Consider the following 24,469-nt stretch of genomic DNA (forward strand, 5'->3'; position numbering starts at 1 on the left):
CCTGTCACCCATCAAATCACTCTTTGCCCTTTCCCCGATAACATGGGACGTTTAGCTGCGTTACTTCAACATGTTTTTTGTATGTCATTGCCCTTCTCTGGTTGCGTGCTGTTCTAATTTTAGCCAGACAGCTGAAATATGAGAGGTCACACTGGGAGGATAAATAGTGGCCCAGGCAGGCCAGGAGGTTGTCGCAAACTTTAGTCGGATCTTCTCTCATCTCTTCTCCCAGCTCTCCCAGCTCTCCTACAACCCTCCAAGGTAAAGGAATCAAATCATATCTTAATAAGAAAAAAGGATATCAAATGTTATTGAGGCTCTGGCTGATTGTACTTGTATTTTAATATATTGCTCATGCAGTATGAATGTGATATCTAATTGAAAGAGCACTGCAAACATCGTCTGCTGGCATTACAAAACTTCTGAGACTGCAAGAGCCAATGCCCGAGTAGAATTTTCAGAAGCATTGTCGTTATTATACAATCAATGATGCATCAATGCTAATAAAATTATTATGCAAGCATTAGACACATCTCTATGCTCAAAACATTCATACAAGATGTATCTCTTAAATGCTAGTTAGTATACCATATTGTTGCTTTGCTGCATTAGGTATCATTGCTTCATTGCTTTACGCTAGCCTCCTTAGACCAAAAAAGTGGAGACAACTTGACTCACTTATAGCTTTTACTCACGCTGTACACTTTTAACTTAGCCTATACTGTACTTATTAACTGTACTGTACTACAAATACCGCACAGAATTAATTCTCTATATAGCTCTATCAAATCAAAGTTTATTGGTCTTAGTTCTGAAACCAACACACTGAGTTAGCAACTGGAGGGGCCTGTACACATGCACACACAGTACTTTTTACATGACCACTTACATATGTTTCAATGTTTATATTTGGTTTAACCTTTTGGATTGAATGGTACTGTAACAAGACGGGGTTTGGATAAAGAAGGAGTAGTGTGGAGGGGAGGGGAGAGGAGATGGAGCACCCAAGGGAAATTGTTGCAACTCCTATTACCAGCCTATTCAACCTCTCTTTTGTATCGTCTGAGATCCCCAAAAATTGGAAAGCTGCCGCGGTCATCCCCCTCTTCAAAAGGGGGAGACACTCTAGACCTAAACTGTTATAGACCTATATCCATCCTGCCCTTCCTTTCTAAAATCTTTGAAAGCCAAGATAATAAACAGATCACCGACCATTTTGAATCCCACCGTACCTTCTCCACTATGCAATCTGGTTTCCGAGATGGTCATGTGTGCACCTCAGCCACGCTCAAGGTCCTAAACGATATCATAACCACCATCGATAAAATACAGTACTGTACAGCCGTCTTCATTGACCTGGCCAAGACTTTCGACTCAATCACCGCATTCTTATCGGCAGACTCAACAGCCTTGGCTTCTCAAATGACTGCCTCGACTGGTTCACCAACTACTTCTCAGATAGAGTTCAGTGTGTCAAATCAGAGGGCCTGTTGTCTGGACCTCTGGCAGTCTCTATGGGGGTGCCACCGGGTTCAATTCTCGGGCCGACTGTTTTCTCTGTATATATCAATGATGTCGCTCTTGCTGCTGGAGATTCTCTGATTCCCCCTCTACGCAGACGACACCATTCTGTATACATCTGGCCCTTCTTTGGACACTGTGCGAACAAACCTCCGAACGAGCTTCAACACCATACAACACTCCTTCCATAGCCTCCAACTGCTATTAAATGCAAGTAAAACTAAATGCATGCTCTTCAACCGATTGCTGCCCGCACCCTCCCGCCCGGCTAGCATCACTACTCTGGACGGTTCTGACCAAGAATATGTGGACAACCACAAATACCTACGTGTCTGGTTAGACTGTAAACTCTCCTTCCAGACTCACATTAAGCATCTCCAATCCAAAATGAAATCTAGAATCGGCTTCCTATTTCGCAACAAAGCCTCCTTCACTCATGCCGCCAAACATACCCACCTAAAACTGACTATCCTACCGATCCTTGACTTCGGCGAAGCTATTTTGTAAATGACAATCACAGTCCCATCCGTTTTATCACCAAAGCCCCATATACTACCCACCACTGTGACCTATATGCTCTCGTAAGCTGGCCCTCACTACATATCTGTTGCTAAACCCACTGGCTCCAGGTCATCTTAAGTCCTTGCTGGGTAAAGCCCCACCTTATCTCTCCATAGCAACACCCACCCGTAGCACGCGCTCCAGCAGGTATATTTAACCTTTCCTCCCCAAAGCCAACACCTGCTTTGTCCACCTTTCCTTCCAGTTCTCTGCTGCCAATGACTGGAACGAATTGCAAAAATCTCTGAAGCTGGAGTCATGTATCTCCCTCTCTAAATTTAAGCATCAGTTGTAAGAGCAGCTTACCGATCACTGTACCTATACACAGCCAATCTGTAAATACAGTTGAAGTCGGAAGTTTACATACACTTAGGTTGGAGTCATTAAAACTCGTTTTTCAACCACTCCACACATTTTTTTTAAACAAACTCTAGTTTTGGCATGTCGGTTAGAACATGTACTTTGTCCATGACAAAAGTAATTTTTCCCAAAATTGTTTACCGACAGATTATTTCACTGTATCATAATTCCAGTGGGTCAGAAGTTTACATACACTAAGTTGACTGTGCCTTTAAACAGCTTGGAAAATTCCAGAAAATTATGTAATGGTCTTAGAAGCTTCTGATAGGCTAATTGACATCATTTGAGTTAATTGGAGGTGTTCCTGTGGATGTATACTGCTCAAAAAAATAAAGGGAACACTTAAACAACACATCCTAGATCTGAATGAAAGAAATAATCTTATTAAATACTTTTCTCTTTACATAGTTGAATGTGCTGACAACAAAAACACACAAAAATAATCAATAGAAATACAATTTATCAACCCATTGAGGTCTGGATTTGGAGTCACACTCAAAATTAAAGTGGAAAACCACACTACAGGCTGATCCAACTTTGATGTAATGTCCTTAAAACAAGTCAAAATGAGGCTCAGTAGTGTGTGTGGTCTCCACGTGTCTGTATGACCTCCCTACAATGCCTGGGCATGCTCCTGATGAGGTGGCGGAGGGATCTCCTGAGGGATCTCCTCCCAGACCTGAACTAAAGCATCCGCCAACTCCTGGACAGTCTGTGGTGCAACGTGGCGTTGGTGGATGGAGCGAGACATGATGTCCCAGATGTGCTCAATTGGATTCAGGTCTGGGGAACGGGCGGGCCAGTACATAGCATCAATGCCTTCCTCTTGCAGGAACTGCTGACACACTCCAGCCACATGAGGTCTAGCATTGTCTTGCATTAGGAGGAACCCAGGGCCAACCGCACCAGCATATGGTCTCACAAGGGGTCTGAGGATCTCATCTCGGTACCTAATGGCAGTCAGGCTACCTCTGGCGAGCACGGCCCCCCAAAGAACTGCCACCCCACACCATGACTGACCCACCGCCAAACCGGTCATGCAGGAGGATGTTGCAGGCAGCAGAACATTCTCCACGGCGGCTCCAGACTCTGTCACGTCTGTCACGTGCTCAGTGTGAACCTGCTTTCATCTGTGAAGAGCACAGGGCGCCAGTGGTGAATTTGCCAATCTTGGTGTTCTCTGGCAAATGCCAAACGTCCTGCACGGTGTTGGGCTGTAACCACAACCCCCACCTGTGGACGTTGGGCCCTCATACCACCCTCATGGAGTCTGTTTCTGACCGTTTGAGCAGACACATGCACATTTGTGGCCTGCTGGAGGTCATTTTTCAGGGCTCTGGCAGTGCTTCTCCTGCTCCTCCTTGCACAAAGGCGGAGGTAGCGGTCCTGCTGCTGGGTTGTTGCCCTCCTACGGCCTCCTCCAAGTCTCCTGATGTACTGGCCTGTCTCCTGGTAGCGCCTCCATGCTCTGGACACTACGCTGACAGACACAGCAAACCTTCTTGCCACAGCTCGCATTGATGTGCCATCCTGGATGAGCTGCACTACCTGAGCCACTTGTGTGGGTTGTAGACTCCGTCTCATGCTACCACTAGAGTGAAAGCACCGCCAGCATTCAAAAGTGACCAAAACATCAGCCAGGAAGCATAGGAACTGAGAAGTGGTCTGTGGTCCCCACCTGCAGAACCACTCCTTTATTGGGGGTGTCTTGCTAATTGCCTATAATTTACACCTGTTGTCTATTCCATTTGCACAACAGCATGTGAAATGTATTGTCAATCAGTGTTACTTCCTAAGTGGACAGTTTGATTTCACAGAAGTGTGATTGACTTGGAGTTACATTGTGTTGTTTAAGTGTTCCCTTTATTTTTTTGAGCAGTGCATTTCAAGGCCTACCTTCAAAGTCAGTGCCTCTCAGCTTGACATCATGGGAAAAATCAAAAGAAATCAGCCAAGACCTCAAAAAAAAAATGTGTAGACCTCCAAAAGTCTGGTTCATCCTTGGGAGCAATTTCCAAATGCCTGAAGGTACTACGTTCATCTGTACAAACAACAGTACGCAAGTATAAACACCATGGGACCATGTAGCCGTCATACAGCTCAGGAAGGAGACACGTTCTGTCTCCTAGAGATGAACGTACTTTGGTGCGAACAGTGTAAATCAATCCCAGAACAACAGCAAAGGACCTTGTGAAGATGCTGGAGGAAACAGGTACAAAAGTATCTATATCCACAGTAAAATGAGTCCTATATCGACATAACCTGATAGGCCGCTCAGCAAGGAAGTTGTCACTGCTCCTAAACCGCCATAAAAAAAGCCATACTACGGTTTGCAACTGCACATGGGGACAAAAATCGTACTTTTTGGAGAAATGCCCTCAGGTCTGATGAAACAAAAATAGAACTGTTCGGCCATAATGACCATTGTTATGTTTGGAGGAAAAAGGGGGAGGCTGGCAAGCCGAAGAACACCATCCCAACCGAGAAGCACTGGGGTGAAAATAGATGGCATCATGAGGCAGAAAATTATGTGGATATATTGAAGCAACATCTCAAGACGTCAGTCAGGAAGTGAAAGCTCGGTCAGAAATGGGTCTTCCAAATTGACAATGACCCCAAGCATACTTCTAAAGTTGTGGCAAAATGGCTTAAGGACAACAAATTCAAGGTATTGGAGTGGCCATCACAAAGCCCTGACCTCAATCCTATAGAAAATTTGTGGGCAGAACTGAAAAAGCGTGTGCGAGCAAGGAGGCCTACAAACCTGACTCAGTTACACCAGCTCTGTCAGGAGGAATGGGCTAAAATTCCCCCAATTTATTGTAGGAAGCTTGTGGAAGGCTACCCAAAATGTTTGACCCAAGTTAAACAATTTAAAGGCAATGCTACCAAATACTAATTGAGTGTATGTAAACTTCTGACCCACTGGGAATGTGATGAAAGAAATAAAAGTTGAAATAAATCATTCTCTTTACTATTATTCTGACATTTCACATTCTTAAAATAAAGTGGTGATCCTAACTGAGCAAAGACATTTTTACTTGGATTAAATGTCAGGAATTGTGAAAAACTGAGTTTAAATGTATTTGGCTAAGGTCTATGTAAACTTCCGACTTCAGCTGTAGCACACCCAACTTCCTCCTCCCCATATTATTACTTACCCTCTTGCTCTTTTGCACCCCAGTATCTCTACTTGCATCATCATCTGCACATCTATCACTCCAGTATTAATGCTAAATTGGTATTATTTTGCCTCTAGGGCCTATTTATTGCCTACCTCCCTACTCTTCTACATTTGCCCACACTGTACATAGATTTTTCTATTTTTATTTTCTTTGTGTTATTGACTGTACGTTTGTTTGTGTAACTCTGTGTTGTTGTTTTTGTCGCACTGCTTTGCTTTATCTTGGCCAGTTCGCAGTTGTAAATGAAAACTCGTTCTCAACTGGCCTACCTGGTTAAAGAAAGGTGAAATAAATAAATGCCTGTCATGGCTGTGGGGGCAGCTGCTGCAACAGATACCAGAGCTTAACAACAACAGTTACACAGCACTCTCAAATGGACAGACAGACAGACAACCACAGCTCTTAAGCATTTCAAACAGACAGACAGACAACCACAGCTACACAGAACTCTCAAACAGACCTACAGACAGACGACAACAGTCATATAGCTCTCTCAAACAGACAGAGAAACAGAAAAATAATATGGGCATGTTAAGCTTTCATATTATAAGAGAGGAAGATAGACAGACACACTGACAAAAAGAGGAGCATTCAAAAAGACACCCAGACAATCATCCAAATGGACAGTCGTCACTAGTTTCCACAGCCACAAAGTCAGATGGCCCGCCTACTCGACCAATCAGATGAGGGAGTGTGATGAGGCGTATGCCGATCGGCTTGCAGGGGCAGACGAGAGACATGCCTTTCTTTTATCTATTGATCCATCAATGGTTTGGTCATTTATTAGATATAGTAAAACCAACCGTTATAAATGCAAAATGTTAATGGGATGTCTTATTAAAACTCAGCTTGCAAGCTTATCATGATATTTGTCCCAAAATAGGTTTACTCCCATATCGGCATTAGTTTAAAAATGGCGTGTAGACACACAGATTGGCACATCTTGTGTTTAGATGTTTTTCTTCAAAATCCACAAGTCATTTATTTATCCACAAGTACAAAGTTTCACAGAAATGTTCATAAATTATTTTTTGTATATCTATTTCGCTGATTTAAGATGAAAACTTTAACCCTGCTACTTTAGTTGGCACCTAGGCACTTACTATAGACATTTATTTATTTAACTTAACATAGCCTTGCAATCCACCTTTTCGGTATTTTGCACAAGTTTCCATCTCTGTACAAAGGCATGCTCTTAAAGCTATGGAAGATAGTAAAACATTTAATAATAATAATTGTTTGGCCTTACATGGCACTTTTCTAGACACCCAAAGCTCTTTACAGTGTAAGGGGAACCTTACCACCCTAACCCCACTTACATACTCTTTAATTGGGGAGGCAGGGTAGCCTAGTGGTTAGAGCACTGGACTAGTAACCGAAATGTTGCAAGATCGAATCCCCCGAGCTGACAACATAAAAATCTGTCGTTCTGCCCCAAACCAAGGCAGTTAACCCAGTCTTCCTAGGCCGTCATTGAAAATAAGAATTTGTTCTTAACTGGCTTGCCTAGTAAAATTGTACTGTATTTATTTTATTGGCCAATCCACTCCGCACTTTTATGCACAGTATTACATGATAGGAATACGGTTTGATGTACACTTGCAGTGAAAACAGGACAAAATAAGCAAATATTAGCGGACTAAACTGCTCTGTGCTTGGAATGAAATCCCTTATGCTTGCTAGCTGAGCTAGCTCATTTTAGATGAGAGGAGCAAACGTTAGCTACTACTTATCTAAAAAAGAAAAAACAACTTACCCCTTTGCCCAAAACTTTTGGCCAATCTCAATGTAATGAATTTTAGTGACGTTGCCAATTCTTGTTCCCAAATGTATTTAGTTATTTGCGGAGTGTGAGTTACAGCATGATTTTCAGAGGTCTCTGTGTTGAGAGCACGCACTTTTTTATGGGCCTAATAATAAAGACTAATGTGGCAGTCATGATATTTTTATGATTGTCAACCAAATCACTTTAAAAATTAGGCTACCTGTGCATGTTTGGTCCATTTCAAAATAATTCTAGCATTCAAACTGCATGTATAGGCCTACTCGCGACATTTGATGAATGGAAATAGACATCTGTTACAAAACACCAAAAAGTCTGCCTAATGACATTCAGTGAGTAGACCTACATTCATTGATGCGTCTTGCTGACAAATTGACCTTTTCGTAGCCTGAAATGGGGATGAAACTGTCCCGGGAAAAACAGGATGGTCACCCTAACACACACGATCAACTTACTACACTAGGCTACAATGTGTATTACCATGAACTTTAAAATAGGACTACCGGTAGTCTGTGTAGGCCTAGTGTTAAAAAAAAAATAGCTGGGTAAAATCTAATTGCCGGTCACGGTGAAAAAAAGTTTACTTGCGTTTATCCTCCACTAGGCCTACACCACTGCCGGTAGCCTACCCTCTCAACCAAGGCAATTTTAAACATATGAACACATGCAGAATAGGTAGTCTACATTGAAAATAATACATGAGTTGAATCAAACATGTTTTACACCCTAGTTCATGAGTTGTTCATAATTCATGAATTAATGCTTGCCGTTTTCACTGATCGTGTAAAATAAAACCCTACCTTTCTTTCCTTACATTAATGACATGTATGACAGTGTTATTTGTCAATATAAAGCATATAACACTTACATTTGAACATTGAACTTATACCCTGTACGAATCATAGATCTTAGGAATCTCTGAAAATGCACTGCAAGTCTAACTATGCCTATGTAACATTTATTATGTTTCATTGTGAAAACAGTTCTCATGGGCACAAAAATCCAAAATAATGTAGGCCTAAGAAATTGCAAAATCAAGTGCTTCTAACCGAAAATGTCAAGTATAGGCCTACTGTCTTTCAGGTATACTTGTTGGATGGATTGGATGCGCATAGGTGTCTAACTGTAGGCTAGTTGTCTAGTGATATTGTCGACCATAATCAGCTGATCCAGGAAAGAAAACTAATATTTATAGTAAATAATAAAGCTAAATAAATGGTCTACTACTTCTGGCCACGGATGGCACAAACACCAGTAGCACCTGGTGCAAGCACCTGAAAAACGAAGCAGTAAGCGCTCTAAACAGCTGACTGACAAAAGCAAATGATAAATAAACTGATAAATCTAATGCATTGGAATTAAGGCTATTTTGTTTATCAAGAACACATGGTAAACAAATGGCGAAAATGAGGAAGTACAAAGGAAAATCTATGCGTAAAGGAGCTCAGCCAAGGCCAAAATTCAACACTAATGGAGAGGGTGCTGCCACGTAGAAATAAATGGTTTAAACCATAACAATATTGGAATATTTTATTGTCATATTTACCACTGCATTTGAAACAAATACGAGAATGGTTAAATTAGCATTATTTAGAGACCACCCCGAAGATTGACTTTTGTTGTATTTAGGGAAGCTAACATCTCCTACAGCTGAGCTTGGGGAGCTGAGCCCACCCTGGCTCCCCTGTAATTCGCACCATGGTTATTTGGTCATCAAACTTGAACTCAAGATATGCCATTTCGGAAAATAAGGCGTTTCCCGCAAACCGGAATATGCATAATCACACTCCCTCATCTGATTGGTCGAGTAGGCGGGCCTTCTGACTTTTTGTCTGTGGTAACTAGCGACGACCCAAATGGACAGACGCAAATACTTGCCACTTCCTTTATGCATCTCTTACTTCCCTTTTCTTTGAACATTTCCACATACTACAATTTTACAGGGAAAGTTGGCTACACTCTTTTCACATCACATACCTTTGTTCAAGTCTACCTTTGTTTATATGCTTTATTTGCTACTTTTTGGAACTCAACTTACTGTTAAGAGTCAGAATAGTAGAATACACAAGGTGCAATTTTGAAATGTGGTTGTCCCGTGTGGCTCAGTTGGTAGAGCATGGTGTTTGCAACGCCAGGGTTGTGGGTTCATTTCCCACGGGGGACCAGTACGGAGGAAAGAATTTATGAAATGTATGCATTCACTACTGTAAGTCGCTCTGGATAAGAGCGTCTGCTAAATGACTAAAATGTAAATGTAAAATGTTGTGCACCAACAGTTTTTTTCTTGTTATGTCAGTCACTCAATTAGCCATGTCACCAAAAATAAATATTATTGGTAAATTAATCTAGCCAGCTATCTAAACTTGTAGTAATCATGGGCGGATATCGACCGGGCATGCAGGACACATACCCAGGGGCCCTGATATCCAAGGGGTCCCCATTGATTTTGCTGGTCACTCTCACTCAGATATCATATTAACATGTCAAAAAGGTTTTGGCAAAATCTGTATAATTGCAGGAAATTGGCTTTAAAACGGCAAAGATGTCTCTCCACCCCATGGCAAAGTGTGTAAACTTGCAATACATTTGTGATAAAATTGTCAAATGCCCGCGAGGTGAGGTGGGGGGCAACCAAATATCTGCTACTTATCTGTCTGTATGCACGTTTGTGTATCTCAAGCCCTCTCTCTCTCCTCAGAACACTGTTAACCAGTGTCTCCTGCCTTTTCCCTTCCTTTAGTCAAGATGCCTCACGCATTCCCCTTCCTCACTCCTGACCAGAAGAAGGAGCTTAGTGACATTGCTCACAAGATCGTCGCCCAGGGCAAGGGAATCCTCGCCGCTGATGAGTCTACCGGTATGCAAAGCGTGGCAAAAATGTTGGTTGCACACACAGGCACACTATGGAATGAAAAGCACACATGCAAAGACATACTCATAATCAGAGCAACATTGTCCCAAGACCTTTGTTTTTTTCACCTTATAACTTCTCCAAAACATCCCATTAGAACCAAAAAGTAAAAAAATAAATAAAAATAAAACATCTCTTGCATCCCAAACAGAGACCTAGACCTAGAATACAGTATATACGTATGAGATGAGTAAAGCAGTATGTAAACATTATTAAAGTGACTAGTGTTCCATAAATTGTATGTGTATATATATATATATATATAATATTTTACCCCCTTTTTCTCTGCAATTTCATGATATCCAATTGGTAGTTACAGTCGTGTCCCATTGCTGCAACTCCCGTACGGACTCGGGAGAGGCGAAGGTCGAGAGCTGTGCATCCCCCGAAACACAACCCCATCAAGCCACACTGCTTCTTGACACAATGCTCGCTTAACCCGGAAGCCAGCCGCACCAAACTGTCAGAGGAAACACATACACCTGGCGACTGTGCCAGCGTGCATTTGCCCGGTCCGCCACAGGATTCACTAGAGCGCAATGGGACAAGGACATCCCAGCCAACCAAACCCTCCCCTAACCCAGACGACGCTGGGCCAATTGTCAGCCGCCTCATGGGTCTCCGGGTCGACGTCGGCTCTGACACAGCTCTGTAGTGACGCAGCTAGCACTGTGATGCAGTGCCTTAGACCACTGCGCCACTCAGCAGGCTAGTGTTCCATTATTAAAGTGGCCAGTGATTCCATATCTATGTATATAGGGCAGCAGCCTCTTAGCTGCAGGGTTTATAATCTGGTAGTAGCCAGCTAGTGATGGCTATTTAACAGTCTGATGGCCTTGAGATAGAAGCTGTTTTTCAGTCTCTCGGTCCCAGCTTTGATGCACCAGTACTGACCTCGCCTTCTGGATGATAACGTGGTGAACAGGCCATGGCTCGGGTGGTTGATGTCCTTGATGATCTTTTTGGCCTTCCTGTGACATCGGGTGCTGTAGGTGTCCTGGAGGGCAGTCAGTGTGCCCTCGGTGATGCGTTGGGCAAACCAGATAGAGCAAACCGAATAGAGTGATGTAACCTCTCGTGTCAATCTGTAAATTGACTCTAATAAACGAATGTCTAAAATCCAGATTCTCACCAAGTTAACTAAGCAGGTTCCTCACAAACCTAACAAAAACAAGGCCTACCTTGGTTCAATGACACCTTATGAAGAAGAGAGATGCTGCTCTGAAACGGTCTCTAATATCTGGCCTAGATGTTGACCGACTAGTCTATAAAGGACTGAGAAACAAAGTGATAATGAGCCTCAGGAAAGCTAAAGCCAATTACTTTCTCAATATCATCAATGAGGAAAAAATGGAACAGCAAGGTCATATGGAAAAATGTTAAACTCACTGGGAAGGGTCATGCCAAGTCTGGTGAACTACAACTGAAAGTCAATGGAAAGCTTCAAGACAACAGCTAAGTCATTGCAACCACCTTTAATTATTATTTTATTGACTCAGTCCTAGAGCTGGGCCAAAAGTTCACCCCAAGAGTCCTATCCATGATCCGCAGCAACGATAGCCATACCATTTCAAATCAAATGTATTTATAAAGCCTTTCTTACATCAGCTGATATCTCAAAGTGTTGTACAGAAACCCAGCCTAAAACCCCAAACAGCAAGCAACGCAGGTGTAGAAGCACGGTGGTTAGGAAAAACTCCCTAGAAAGGCCAGAACCTTGGAAGAAACCTAGAGAGGAACCAGGCTATGAGGGGTGGCCAGTCCTCTTCTGGCTGTGCCGGGTGAAGATTATAACAGAACATGGCCAAGATGTTCAAATGTTCATAAATGACCAGCATGGTCAAATAATAATAATCACAGTGGTTGTCGAGGGTGCAACAGGTCAGCACCTCAGGAGTAAATGTCAGTTGGCTTTTCATAGCCGATCATTCAGAGTATCTCTACCACTCCTGCTGTCTATAGAGAGTTGAAAACAGCAGGTCTGGGACAGGTAGCACGTCCGGTGAACAGGTCAGGGTTCCATAGCCGCAGGCAGAACAGTTGAAACTGGAGCAGTAGCACGGCCAGGTGGACAGCAAGGAGTCATCAGGCCATGTAGTCCTGAGGCATAGTCCTAGAGCTCAGGTCCTCCGAGAGAGAGAGAGAGCTCAGGTCCTCCTCCTCCGAGAGAGAGAGAGAGAGCTCAGGTCCTCCTCCTCCGAGAGAGAGAGAGAGCTCAGGTCCTCCTCCTCCGAGAGAGAGAGAGAGCTCAGGTCCTCCTCCTCCTCCGAGAGAGAGAGAGCTCAGGTCCTCCTCCTCCTCCGAGAGAGAGAGAGCTCAGGTCCTCCTCCGAGAGAGAGAGAGCTCAGGTCCTCCTCCTCCTCCGAGAGAGAGAGAGCTCAGGTCCTCCTCCTCCGAGAGAGAGAGCTCAGGTCCTTCTCCGAGAGAGAGAGCGAGAGCTCAGGTCCTCCTCCTCCGAGAGAGAGAGAGAGCGAGAGCTCAGGTCCTCCTCCTCCAAGAGAGAGAGAGAGAGAGAGCGAGAGCTCAGGTCCTCCTCCGAGAGAGAGAGAGAGAGAGAGAGAGAGAGAGAGAGAGAGAGAGAGAGCGCTCAGGTCCTCCTCCGAGAGAGAGAGAGAGAGCTCAGGTCCTCCTCCGAGAGAGAGAGAGAGAGCTCAGGTCCTCCTCCGAGAGAGAGAGAGAGAGCTCAGGTCCTCCTCCGAGAGAGAGAGAGAGAGAGAGAGAGCTCAGGTCCTCCTCCGAGAGAGAGAGAGAGAGAGAGAGCTCAGGTCCTCCTCCGAGAGAGAGAGAGAGAGAGAGAGCTCAGGTCCTCCTCCGAGAGAGAGAGAGAGAGAGAGAGCTCAGGTCCTCCTCCGAGAGAGAGAGGAGAGCTCAGGTCCTCCTCCGAGAGAGAGAGAGAGCTCAGGTCCTCCTCCGAGAGAGAGAGAGAGCTCAGGTCCTCCTCCGAGAGAGAGAGAGAGCTCAGGTCCTCCTCCGAGAGAGAGAGAGAGCTCAGGTCCTCCTCCGAGAGAGAGAGAGAGCTCAGGTCCTCCTCCGAGAGAGAGAGAGAGCTCAGGTCCTCCTCCGAGAGAGAGAGAGAGCTCAGGTCCTCCTCCGAGAGAGAGAGAGAGCTCAGGTCCTCCTCCGAGAGAGAGAGAGAGAGAGAGAGAGAGAGAGAGAGAGAGAGAGAGACTTAAATTCACACAGGACACCGGATAAGACAGGAGAAATACTCCAGATATAACAGACTGACCCAAGCCCCCCGACACATAAACTACTACAGCATAAATACTGAAGGCTGAGACAGGAGAGGTCTTATTGGACCATTTCTTATTTGGAGTCCACCAAAGAGGAAAAGGTCAAGAAAGTCCTCTCCTCACTTTCAAACTCTAAAGCAAAGGATGTGTATTGTCTTGATACCGTATAAAAAAAATGACAGGCAGCCTAGCCACCCCATTTACCCAGATAATCAACTTTTCAATGCAAGAAAGTTCATTCCCGAAAGCATGGAAGACTCCCATCGTGACCCCTGTACATAAATTTGGAGACCAGCAGGAAGTGAGCAACTACAGGCCTATCAGTATACTCCCTGTCATCTATAAGGCTGCTGAAAAAGTTGTACTGGAACAGCTCACAGCACACCTGAACACAAGGACTGTCTCCCTTCACCCATTCAGTTTGGGTTTAAGGTGAACCACTCAGAGACAGCATATTTCTATCTCCTAGAGACGATCAAGGCCAAGCTGGATACAGGAAGGCTGGTAGGGGAGGTCTTCCTCGACCTACGGAAGGCATTTGACACGTCAACCATAAAGTCCTTCTCTCCAAACTCTCCTGGTGTAACCTCTTACAAAGTGTTCTTGACTGGATGGAGTCCTATCTAGCTGACTGGGTCCAGTGTGTCCGGAAAAACGATGTCCTCTCACCATTAAGGAGATGCCCCATGGGAGTGCCCCAGGGGTCCATCCTTAGGTCCCTGTTATTCAGTCTATACATCAATGACCTTCCTTTTGTGTGCCAGGGAGTGGAGATCCAGATGTACGCTGATGACACGGTCACACCCATGGAGTGCTGAGCAAGTGGCTTCCAAGTTAACATCTGATATTCCTTAAGAGTCTATTGAGTCTATTGATGCATATGATGGTGTTGTCTGTGTTTGTTCTACGACCCCCACAAGTGTCACGGGACTCGTCTGAAGGTAGCCCATACAAATGAATGGAAGAATGGAGCCAACAAAAAGGATGGGTTAAATATGTTTCCAAAAAAACAATAATATTACCTAAGCTTTCTTAAATCTCCTAGATATAGGACAGACACTTCAAAACCTTATTTCTTATCATTTATTTTGTGACTGTCTTTTTTGCCATTTATGAATGTGTTATTCATTGCGTTTCTATGGGCTACAGTAGTAAAGGCCAAATTCAATACTTTATCAAATATATTTTTTTTAATATTGGTTTTTATACCTAAAGGGGTGCTAAAATTCTAAATCAAATAGCTAAATGACCCATAGTATGATCCCCCCAAACTAGAGGGGTCCTAAAATTCCAAATCAATAACTAAATGATCCCCCCACCCCAACGACATAGTCTTTTAGAGGTTATGGTTAATGTTTCAGAATGGCTCAACGACTCCTTTCTCACCCTAAATGTGGTAAAAACAGTGGCCATATTTTTCTCCATCAAACAAAAGCAGCAAGTCCACCCTGACATCCTCATACATGGCCAAAAGATCAAAACTGTCACAGAATTAAAATACCTCAGCATAATCCTTGATCCCACCCTCAACTTAAAAAAACACATGACCAACACAATCAAAACCAGTCTAGCCAATTTCCAGTTAATAAGAAACTCATGCTATGTTAGGTTCTTCTCACATGTCTGGTCCCAAGCATGTGAGACATCCCTGAAACCTCTCAAATCACTCTACAAACATGCACTCAAAATCCTGGACAAAAAAACGTGGCACTACCACCACTGCAATAAGTTCAAACTGTTTAGATTCGACAACATTCTGTTCTTAGATCATCTGCCTGGTTTACAACATAACTTACTATCGAGTATCCCCGCCTCTGAGGGTTTTTGTACATTTCTGCTCCAAGCAAAATAGGAGGTTTAAAAGAACCTTAGGTTAACAAGGGACTGTATCATCTCCAGACGGTCCACCACTTTTGCACAAATCGGCCTTCTCATTTAAAGCAGCTAAGAAATGAAATGGCCTCCCCTCTGCTCTGAACATGTAACAGCTTCCAAGCCTTCTCAACAGAGCAATAAAAATGATTAAGTCCAATCAGTCATGCTTTTACTGATTCTTAACCTAAAAGGCCATAGTAACTTTTAATGCAACAGAAGACACATTAGGACATACACATGTTCAATAACTGGCCAATATTTTTGGTTTGTTTCTTAAATATTTTACTATTTTTAACCAACAGAAATGTGTTTCTATGTGCAATGTGTTGACTTCTGTGTTGAAAAATGTATATAGCATAATGTTTGCTCTATTTCATTCTGTGAATCTAATCCTCACTCCCTCTCTCACTTTCCACCCAACAGGCAGCGTTGCCAAGCGCTTCCAGAGCATCAACACTGAGAACACAGAGGAGAACAGGAGACTGTACCGTCAGCTGCTCTTCACCGCTGACGAGCGTGCCGGTCCTTGCATTGGTGGCGTCATCTTCTTCCACGAGACCCTGTACCAGAAAACCGATGCCGGCAAGACCTTCCCCCAGCACGTCAAGTCCAGAGGCTGGCTTGTAGGCATCAAGGTTGACAAAGGTGTCGTCCCCCTCGCCGGAACCAACGGAGAGACCACCACCCAGGGTAAAGAGGAAGAATAGAAAATCTATGGGATTCACAATTAATCTAAATACATACAGTACAACAACATACAATCAATCCCATTTGTTTATCAAGTCACAAAATGCCTGAATAGTATTGCAACCTAGATACAATACACACATACAATACAAAACCTTTACAAAATACCCTCCCATACTCATCTCTTTTTTCTGTCCCTGCCTCAATCCTTTTCTCCTTCAGGTTTGGATGGCCTGTATGAGCGTTGCGCCCAGTATAAGAAGGACGGTTGCGACTTCGCCAAGTGGCGTTGTGTGCTGAAAATCACCTCCACCACCCCCTCTCGCCTTGCTATCATGGAGAATTGCAATGTCCTGGCCCGTTATGCCAGCATCTGCCAGATGGTAAGAATCACATAGAAAATACCATCTCTCGAGGCCTCAGTGGTCTTGTTAAATCATTAGCTTAAGTAGTTAAAAAACACAGTGTCAACAATTGTAAGTTTGTGTATTCAATTCCCCTATGGGCCATAAGTTACCTTCAAATCATTGACTCTCTGCATACGTGTGGGTTACACTATATTAACTTTCATGAAATAAGCCATTATAAATGTATTAAATGCTTATAAATTCTTCAGAAATTATTACAAATATTATAAATACATACCTAAAAGTGTTATTAAAAGTGTATAAAGTTAGTACCAGGCCAAGCAACCCTTTTCAGTTTTTTGAAAGATATGAACGCTACAGTATGTTTTGTCATGAGTAAGGTACAGCAGATTTTCTGCTATGTGTCTGGGCTCACTTGGTGGCTCAGTGGGTAGAGCTATCAGTGAGATATTAAGATAAATTAATAGAGTCAAAAGTTTGGACACACCTACTCATTCCAGGGTTTTTCTTTACTTTTACTATTTTCTACATTGTAGAATAATAGTGAAGACATCAAAACTATGAAATAACAGAAGCAATCATGAGGTAACCAAAAAAAAAAAAAGTGTTAAACAAATCAAAATATATTATATATTTGAGATTCTTCAAAGTATCCACCCTTTGCCTTGATGACAGCTTTGCACACACTTGGCATTCTCTCAACCATCTTCATGAGGTAGTCACCTGGAATGCATTTCAATTAACAGCTGTGCCTTGATAAAAGTGCATTTCTGGAATTGATTTTCTTCTTAATGCGTTTGAGCCAATCAGTTGTGTTGTGACAAGGTAGGGGTGGTATACAGAAGATAGCCCTATTTGGTAAAATACAAAGTCCTTATTATGGCAAGAACAGCTCAACTAAGCAAAGGGAAATGACAGTTAATCATTACTTTAAGACAGGAAGGTCAGTAAAAACGGATCCTTTCAAGAACTTTTAAAGTTTCATCAAGTGCAGTCGCAAAAACCATCAAGCGTTATGATGAAACTGGCTTTCATGAGGACTGCCACAGGAAAGGAAGACTCAGAGTTACCTCTGCTGCAGAGGATAAGTTCATTAGAGTTACCAGCCTCAGAAATGGCAGCCTAAATAAATGCTTCACAGAGTTCATATAACAGACACACCTCAACATCAACTGTTCAGAGGAGGATGCGTGAATCAAGCATTCATGGTCAGATTGCTGCAAAGAAACCACTACTAAAGGACACCAATAATAATAATAAGAGACTTGCTTGGGCCAAGAAACACGAGCAATGGACATTAGACCAGTGGAAATCTGTCCTTTGGTATTATGAGTCCAAATTAGAAATGTTTTGTTCTAACCGCCGTGTCTTTGTGAGACGCGGAGTAGGGGAACGGATGATCTCCGCCTATGTAGTTCCCACCGTGAAGCATGGAGTAGGAGGTGTGATGGTGAGGGGGTGCTTTACTGGTGACACTGCCAGTGATTCATTTAGAATTCAAGGCACACTTTCTGCATCGATTCGCCATCCCATCTGGTTTGCGTTTAGTGGAACGATAATTCGTTTTTCAACAGGACAATGACCCAACATAGTAAAAGTAAATAGTAAAAGTAAAGAAAAACCCTTGAATGAGTAGGTGTGTCCAAACTTTTGACTGATACTGTATGTGTTTCCAATGGCTCAGTTAAATATCAGACAAGTAAATAACAGTCCCTTCTGATCTCTTCACAACCATAGTTCAGGGACATCGGTTTAGCCAAGACTGCTCGCTGTTGTAGGTCCCATAATCCTAGTAAAACAACACACACATATTACAAATCACACAATGGAAAATCACAATCTTAAAACACAGTTTTTCTCTGTTTGTTTTTATTGAATATATAGCTGTAGAGGGATAGAGAGGAAAGATAGAAGAGCCACCACTAAAGTCTCACTGTTCTGACTGTTAACTGTCATGATCAATAACATGCTCTGTTCGCTAAAAGTGTCTTTTAGTAGTCATTAACTCTGCCCTCTGCTAGCACGGCATTGTCCCCATTGTTGAGCCCGAGATCCTCCCCGACGGTGACCATGACCTGAAGCGCACCCAGTACGTGACTGAGAAGGTCCTGGCCGCAATGTACAAGGCTCTGTCCGACCACCACGTCTACCTGGAGGGTACCCTCCTGAAGCCCAACATGGTCACTGCTGGACATTCCTGCTCACACAAGTACACCCACCAGGACATCGCCATGGCCACTATTACCGCCCTGCGCCGTACCGTGCCCCCAGCAGTCCCTGGTGGGCGGCCGACAACACACCGAATACAGCCCAATATACAATACAGCACGATACACTTAAACATTTATAAACTTCCAGCTTCACCCACTCACACTCAATGTTATTACACATTTTCACAAACACAAACTCACCCTCTATGACTATGGCACTTTCATATACAGTGTTTAGTTACATTATTATATACAGCATTGTATTATATATTTCACATACATCAACAAATTGGATCTTCTTTCAGTAGTTGTTTACAATAAAATAACCTCTCTCCTTATCCGCTTCACCCACAGGCATCACCTTCCTGTCCGGTGGCCAGTCTGAGGAGGAAGCCTCCATCAACCTGAATGTCATGAACCAGTGCCCCCTGCACAGGCCATGGGCCATTACTTTCTCCTATGGCCGTGCCCTCCAGGCCTCCGCCCTTAAGGCATGGGGTGGCAAGCCCAAGAACGGCAAGGCTGCCCAGGAGGAGTTCATCAAGAGAGCTCTGGTACGAATAACTAAATATATTTTTTCCATTTATTTTCATATATTTCACATAAATTTCATATGTGATTGTCATATATTTAGCTTATATTTCATATGTGATTATTTATGGCTGTATAGAGGCCACATCCCACTGGGCACAGACGTCAAATCAATGTCTAATTCACATTGGTTCAACGTAATTTCATTGAAATGACGTGGAAACAACGTTGATTCAACCAGTGTGTGCCCAGTGGAATGTTTATAGTATGGATGTATAGGAAGTCACAATGTACAGTATATTCCACATTTCCAAAATATCAGCTGAAAACAAGTTTGTTGTGCTTTTTTCCTTCCACAGGCCAACAGCCTGGCCTGCCAAGGCAAGTATGTTTCTTCCGGAGACAGCGCCGCTGCTGGAGATTCACTGTTCGTGGCCAACCATGCTTATTAAGCATGGACTCTCATCAGCATCCCTCTCCTTACCCTCCCTACACCCCCACCATGGGGAGTGCCATGTCGTTTTTGGTACCTCCTAAAAGCTGTCTCTACTCGACCCTCTGCGACACCACTTGTTCGGGACCTCGATACGGAAAAAATAAACGCAAACCTTTCTTTGGGCTCTTGCTTCAGAGAGAAGATTCAAAACAATTAAAGTTCTGCCTCCATTCCCTCTCCCTACCATTTTACAGCTTTTTTTTTGAGGTGAAATGATTTCCATCGTCATGTTTTTACACAACATTATTCCTTAGTCTGTAATACCTAACTAATGTAATGTTTGTACTGGAGCCTTGGAATAAAGTATTTTACCAAACAATATGTTGCTTTGCTTCCTTCCTTATTACATTTCATTGTAACTCTGAAAACTGACCTTACATCACTGAACATCCTGCTCGACTCAATGACTACTACCTATTTATTTGGAATGTACTGTTGGATGTCGGTAAATATTAGCATAGAAACAAGTATTATGTTTCAGGTAAGATACAGATGCAGACAACGTCGAATTAACAACAGTTTATAAATCCAACAGGAGCAGGCAAAAGACAGGTCAAGGCAGGCAGGGGTCAGTAATCCAGATAGGTGGGGCAAAGGTACAGGACGGCAGGCAGGCTCAGGGTCAGGGCAGGCAGAAAAGGCAACTCCGACATCCAAAGCATCGGCCTCCACCACGAACTGACGGGAAGGGTCAGGATGAACCAAGATAGGAGCAGTGGTAAAGCGGTGTTTGAGGTCCCGGAACGACGGGTCAGTGGCAGAGGACCACGTGAACGGAACCTTGGTAGAGGTGGCAGAGTTGTAAAGAAAAAGCCATATCTCAGACTGGCCAATAAAAAATAAAAGATTAAGATGGGCAAAAGAACACAGACACTGGACAGAGGAACTCTGTCTAGAAGGCCAGCATCCTGGAGTCGCCTCTTTTACTGTTGACGTTGAGACTGGTGTTTTGCGGGTACTATTTCATTAAGCTGCCAGTTGAGGACTTGTGAGGCATCTGTTTCTCAAACGAGACACTCTAATGTACTTATCCTCTAGCTCAGTTGTACACTGGGGCCTCCCACTCCTCTTACTATTCTGGTTAGAGCCAGTTTGTGCTGTTCTGTGAAGGGAGTAGTACGCAGCGTTCAACAAGATCTTCAGTTTCTTGGCAATTTCTCGCATGGAATAGCCTTCATTTCTCAGAACATGAATACACTGACGAGTTTCAGAAGAAAGGTCTTTGTTTCTGGCCATTTTGAGCCTGTAATCGAACCCACAAACGCTGATGCTCCAGAAACTCAAATAGTCTAATGAAGGCCATTTTTATTGTTTCTTTAATTAGCACTACAGTTTTCAGCTGTGCTAACCTAATTGCAAAAGGGTTTTCTAATTATAAATCAGCCATTTAAAATGATAAACTTGGATTAGCTGACACAATGTGCCATTGGAACACAGGAGTGATGGTTGCTGATAATGGGCCTACGTAGATATTCATTAGAAAATCTGCCGTTTCCAGCTACAATAGTCATTTTGTCAGGCGGTGGGTAACTGGTGCAGTGAATTAGGCGCAGGAGAGCAGAAATTAGTGTACAAGGTTAGTTCCACGACAGCACCAATATACAGACAATACTCAAGGTGCAGAGAAATACCGGTCACTCGAAAATAAAGGGCGTAAATACATAACCTGGCAAACATAACCAGCCGACAAGTACCGACATGAACAATCAATAACACGCACACTAACGTGGGAAACAGAGGGTTAAATAATGAACATGTAATTGGGGAATAGAAACCAGGTGTGTAGAAAACAAAGACAAAACAAATGGAAAATGAAAAGTGGATCGGCGATGGCTAGAAGACCGGTGATGTCGACCGCCGACCTAAAAGGAGAGGGACCGACTTCGGCGGAAGTCGTGACACATTTACAACATTAACAATGTCTACACTGTATTTCTGATCAATTTGATGTTATTTTAAATGGACAAAAATGTTTGCTTTTCTTTCAAAAACAAGGACATTTCTAACTGACCCCAAACTTTTGAACGGTAATGTATGTGAAGAGTGTGAAAGTGTGTACACAGTGCATTCAGAAAGTATTCAGACCCCTTCTCTTTTTCCACATTTTGAAGGTTACAGCCTTATTCTAAAATTCATGAAAATTGTTTTTGTCCACTCATCAATCCAAACACAATACCCCATAATGACAAAGCAAAAACAGGTTTTTAGAAAATGGAAGGAAGAAAAATGAAATATCACATTTACATAAGTATTCAGACCCTTTACTCAGCACTTTGTTTAAGCACCGTTGGCAGCAATTACAGCATCGATTCTTCTTGGGTATGACGCTACAATCTTGGCACACCTGTATTTGGGGAGATTCTCCCATTCTTCTCAAGATCCTCTCAAGCTCTGTCAGGTTGGATGGGGAGAGTCACTGCACAGCTATTTAAAAGGTCTCTCCAGATATGTTTGATCGATTTCAAGTCCAGGCTCTGGCTGGGCCACTTAAGGACATTCAGAGACTTATCCCGAAGCCACTCCTGCGTTGTCTTGGCTGTGTGCTTAGTGTCGTTGTCCTGTTGGAAGGTTAACCGTCGCCCCAGTCTGAGGTCCTGAGCGCTCTGGAGCAGGTTTTCATCAAGGATCTCTCTGTACTTTGCTCCATTCATCTTTCCCTCAATCCTGACTAGTCTCCCAGTCCCTGTCGCTGAAAAATATCCCCACAGCATGATGATGCCACCACCATGCTTCATCATAGGGATGGTGCCAGGTTTCCTCCAGATGTGACGCTTGACATTCAGGCCAAAGAGTTCAATCTTGGTTTCATCAGACCAGAACATCTTGTTTCTCATGGTCTGAGAGTCCTTTAGGTGCCTTTTGGAAAACTCCAAGCGGGCTGTCATGTGCCTTTTACTGAGGAGTGGCTTCTGTCTGGCCACTCTACCATAAAGACTTGATTGGTGGAGAGCTGCAGAGGGGTGGTTGTCCTTCTGGAAGGTTCTCCCATCTCCACAGGGGAACTCTGTCAGAGTGACCATCGGGTTCTTAGTCACCTCCTTGACCAAAGTCCTTCTCCCCCGATTGCTCAGTTTGGCCGGACAGCCAGCTCTAGGAAGAGTCTTGGTGGTTCAAAACTTCTTCCATTTAAGAATGATGGAGGCCACTGTGTTCTTGGGGACCTTCAACGCTGCAGATAATTTTTGGTACCCTTCCCCAGATCTGTGACTCGACACAATCCTGTCTTGGAGCTCTACAGACAATTCCTTCGACCTCATGGCTTGGTTTTTGCTCTGACATGCACTGTCAACTGTGGGACCTTATATAGACAGGTGTGTGCCTTTCCAAATCCTGTCCAATCAATTAAATTTACCACAGGTGGACTCCAATCAAGTTGTAGAAACATGTCAGGGATGATCAATGGAAACAGGATGCACCTGAGCTCAATTTCGAGTCTCATAGCAAAGGGTCTGAACACTTATGTAAATAAGGTATTTCAGTTTTTTATTTTTACTAAAATTGCAAAAATGTCTAAATACCTATTTTCACTTTGTCATTATGGGGTATTGTGTGTAGATTGATGAGGGATAAAATTGATTTATTAATTTTTTGAATAAGGCTGTAACGTAACAACATTTGGAAAAAGGGAAGGGGGTCTGAATACCTTCCGAATGCACTGTATGTGTGGTTGGAGTCAATATGCATATGTGTGTATGTTTTGTATGTGTGTGTGTGTGTGTATGTATGTATGCATGTGTGTGTTGGAGTGTAAGTGTGTGCGAGTGTGTGGGTAGAGTCAGTGCAAGAGAGGCAGTGGAAATATCCGTGTCTGAATCCTGGCTTAGGAAGGCCACCAAAAATTCTGACATTTCCATCCCCAACTACAGCATTTTCCACCAAGATAGAACTGCCAAAGGGGGTGGAGTTGCAATATACTGCAAAGATAGCATGCAGAGTTTTGTCATGCTATCCAGGTCTGTGCCCAAACAGTTCGAGCTTCAACCTTTAAAAATCCACCTTTCCAGAAATAAGTCTCTCACTGCTGCCGCCTGTTATAGACCCCTCTCAGCCACCAGCTGTGCCCTGGACACCATATGTGAATTAATTTTCCCCCATTTAGCGTCAGAGTTTGTACTGTTAGGTGACCTAAACTGGCATATGCTTAACACCCCGGCCATTCTACAATCTTTGCTAGATGCCTTCAATCTCACACAAATTATCAAGGAACCTACCAGGAATAACCCTAAATTCGTAAACACAGGCACCCTCATAGATATCACCCTGACCAACCTACCCTCTAAATACACCTCTGCTGTCTTCAACCAGGATCTCAGTGATCACTGCCTCATTGCCTGCGTCCGTAATGGGTCCGCGGTCAAACGACCACCCATCATCACTCTCAAACGCTCTCTAAAACACATCAGCGAGCAGGCCTTTCTAATCGACCTGGCCCGGGTATCCTGGAAGGATATTGACCTCATTCCGTCAGTAGAGGATGCCTGGTTATTCTTTAAAAGTGCTTTCCTCACCATCTTAAACAAGCATGCCCAATTCAAAAAAAATGTAGAACCAGGAACAGATATAGCCCTTGCTTCACTGCAGACCTGACTGCTCTTGACCAGCACAAAACATCCTGTGGCGTACTGCATTAGCATCGAATATCCCCCGTGATATGCAACTTTTCAGGGAAGTTAGGAACAAATATACACAGGCAGTTAGGAAAGCAAAGGCTAGCTTTTTCAAACAGAAATTTGCATCCTGTAGTACAA

At 43.4% G+C, this 24,469-nt stretch overlaps 1 protein-coding gene across 1 annotated transcript; it reads left to right on the top strand.

Annotated features, from left to right (window-relative positions):
- Positions 1-198: 198 nt before the first annotated feature.
- LOC100194623 (aldolase a, fructose-bisphosphate 2) lies at positions 199-20,037 on the top strand. The gene is made up of 7 exons (NM_001139708.1): positions 199-261; positions 10,151-10,267; positions 15,853-16,119; positions 16,339-16,499; positions 18,506-18,764; positions 19,049-19,248; positions 19,585-20,037. Exons 2-7 carry the CDS (start codon positions 10,156-10,158, stop codon positions 19,675-19,677), a joined length of 1,092 nt encoding a protein of 363 aa, NP_001133180.1. The 5' UTR covers positions 199-261; positions 10,151-10,155; the 3' UTR covers positions 19,678-20,037.
- The last annotated feature ends 4,432 nt before the right edge of the window (positions 20,038-24,469 follow it).

Source organism: Salmo salar, chromosome 19, assembly GCF_965601325.2.
Source record: "Salmo salar chromosome 19, fSalSal1, whole genome shotgun sequence".
Classification (NCBI taxonomy): Eukaryota; Metazoa; Chordata; class Actinopteri; order Salmoniformes; family Salmonidae; genus Salmo; species Salmo salar.

Bases quoted from the DNA above. Each gene is read 5' to 3' on its own strand.
- LOC100194623 (NM_001139708.1), top strand. From the start codon at position 10,156: ATGCCTCACGCATTCCCCTTCCTCACTCCTGACCAGAAGAAGGAGCTT. The intron at 16,120-16,338 runs GTAAAGAGGAAG...TTTCTCCTTCAG, and splicing joins CGGAGAGACCACCACCCAGG to GTTTGGATGGCCTGTATGAG. The intron at 19,249-19,584 runs GTACGAATAACT...TTCCTTCCACAG, and splicing joins AGTTCATCAAGAGAGCTCTG to GCCAACAGCCTGGCCTGCCA.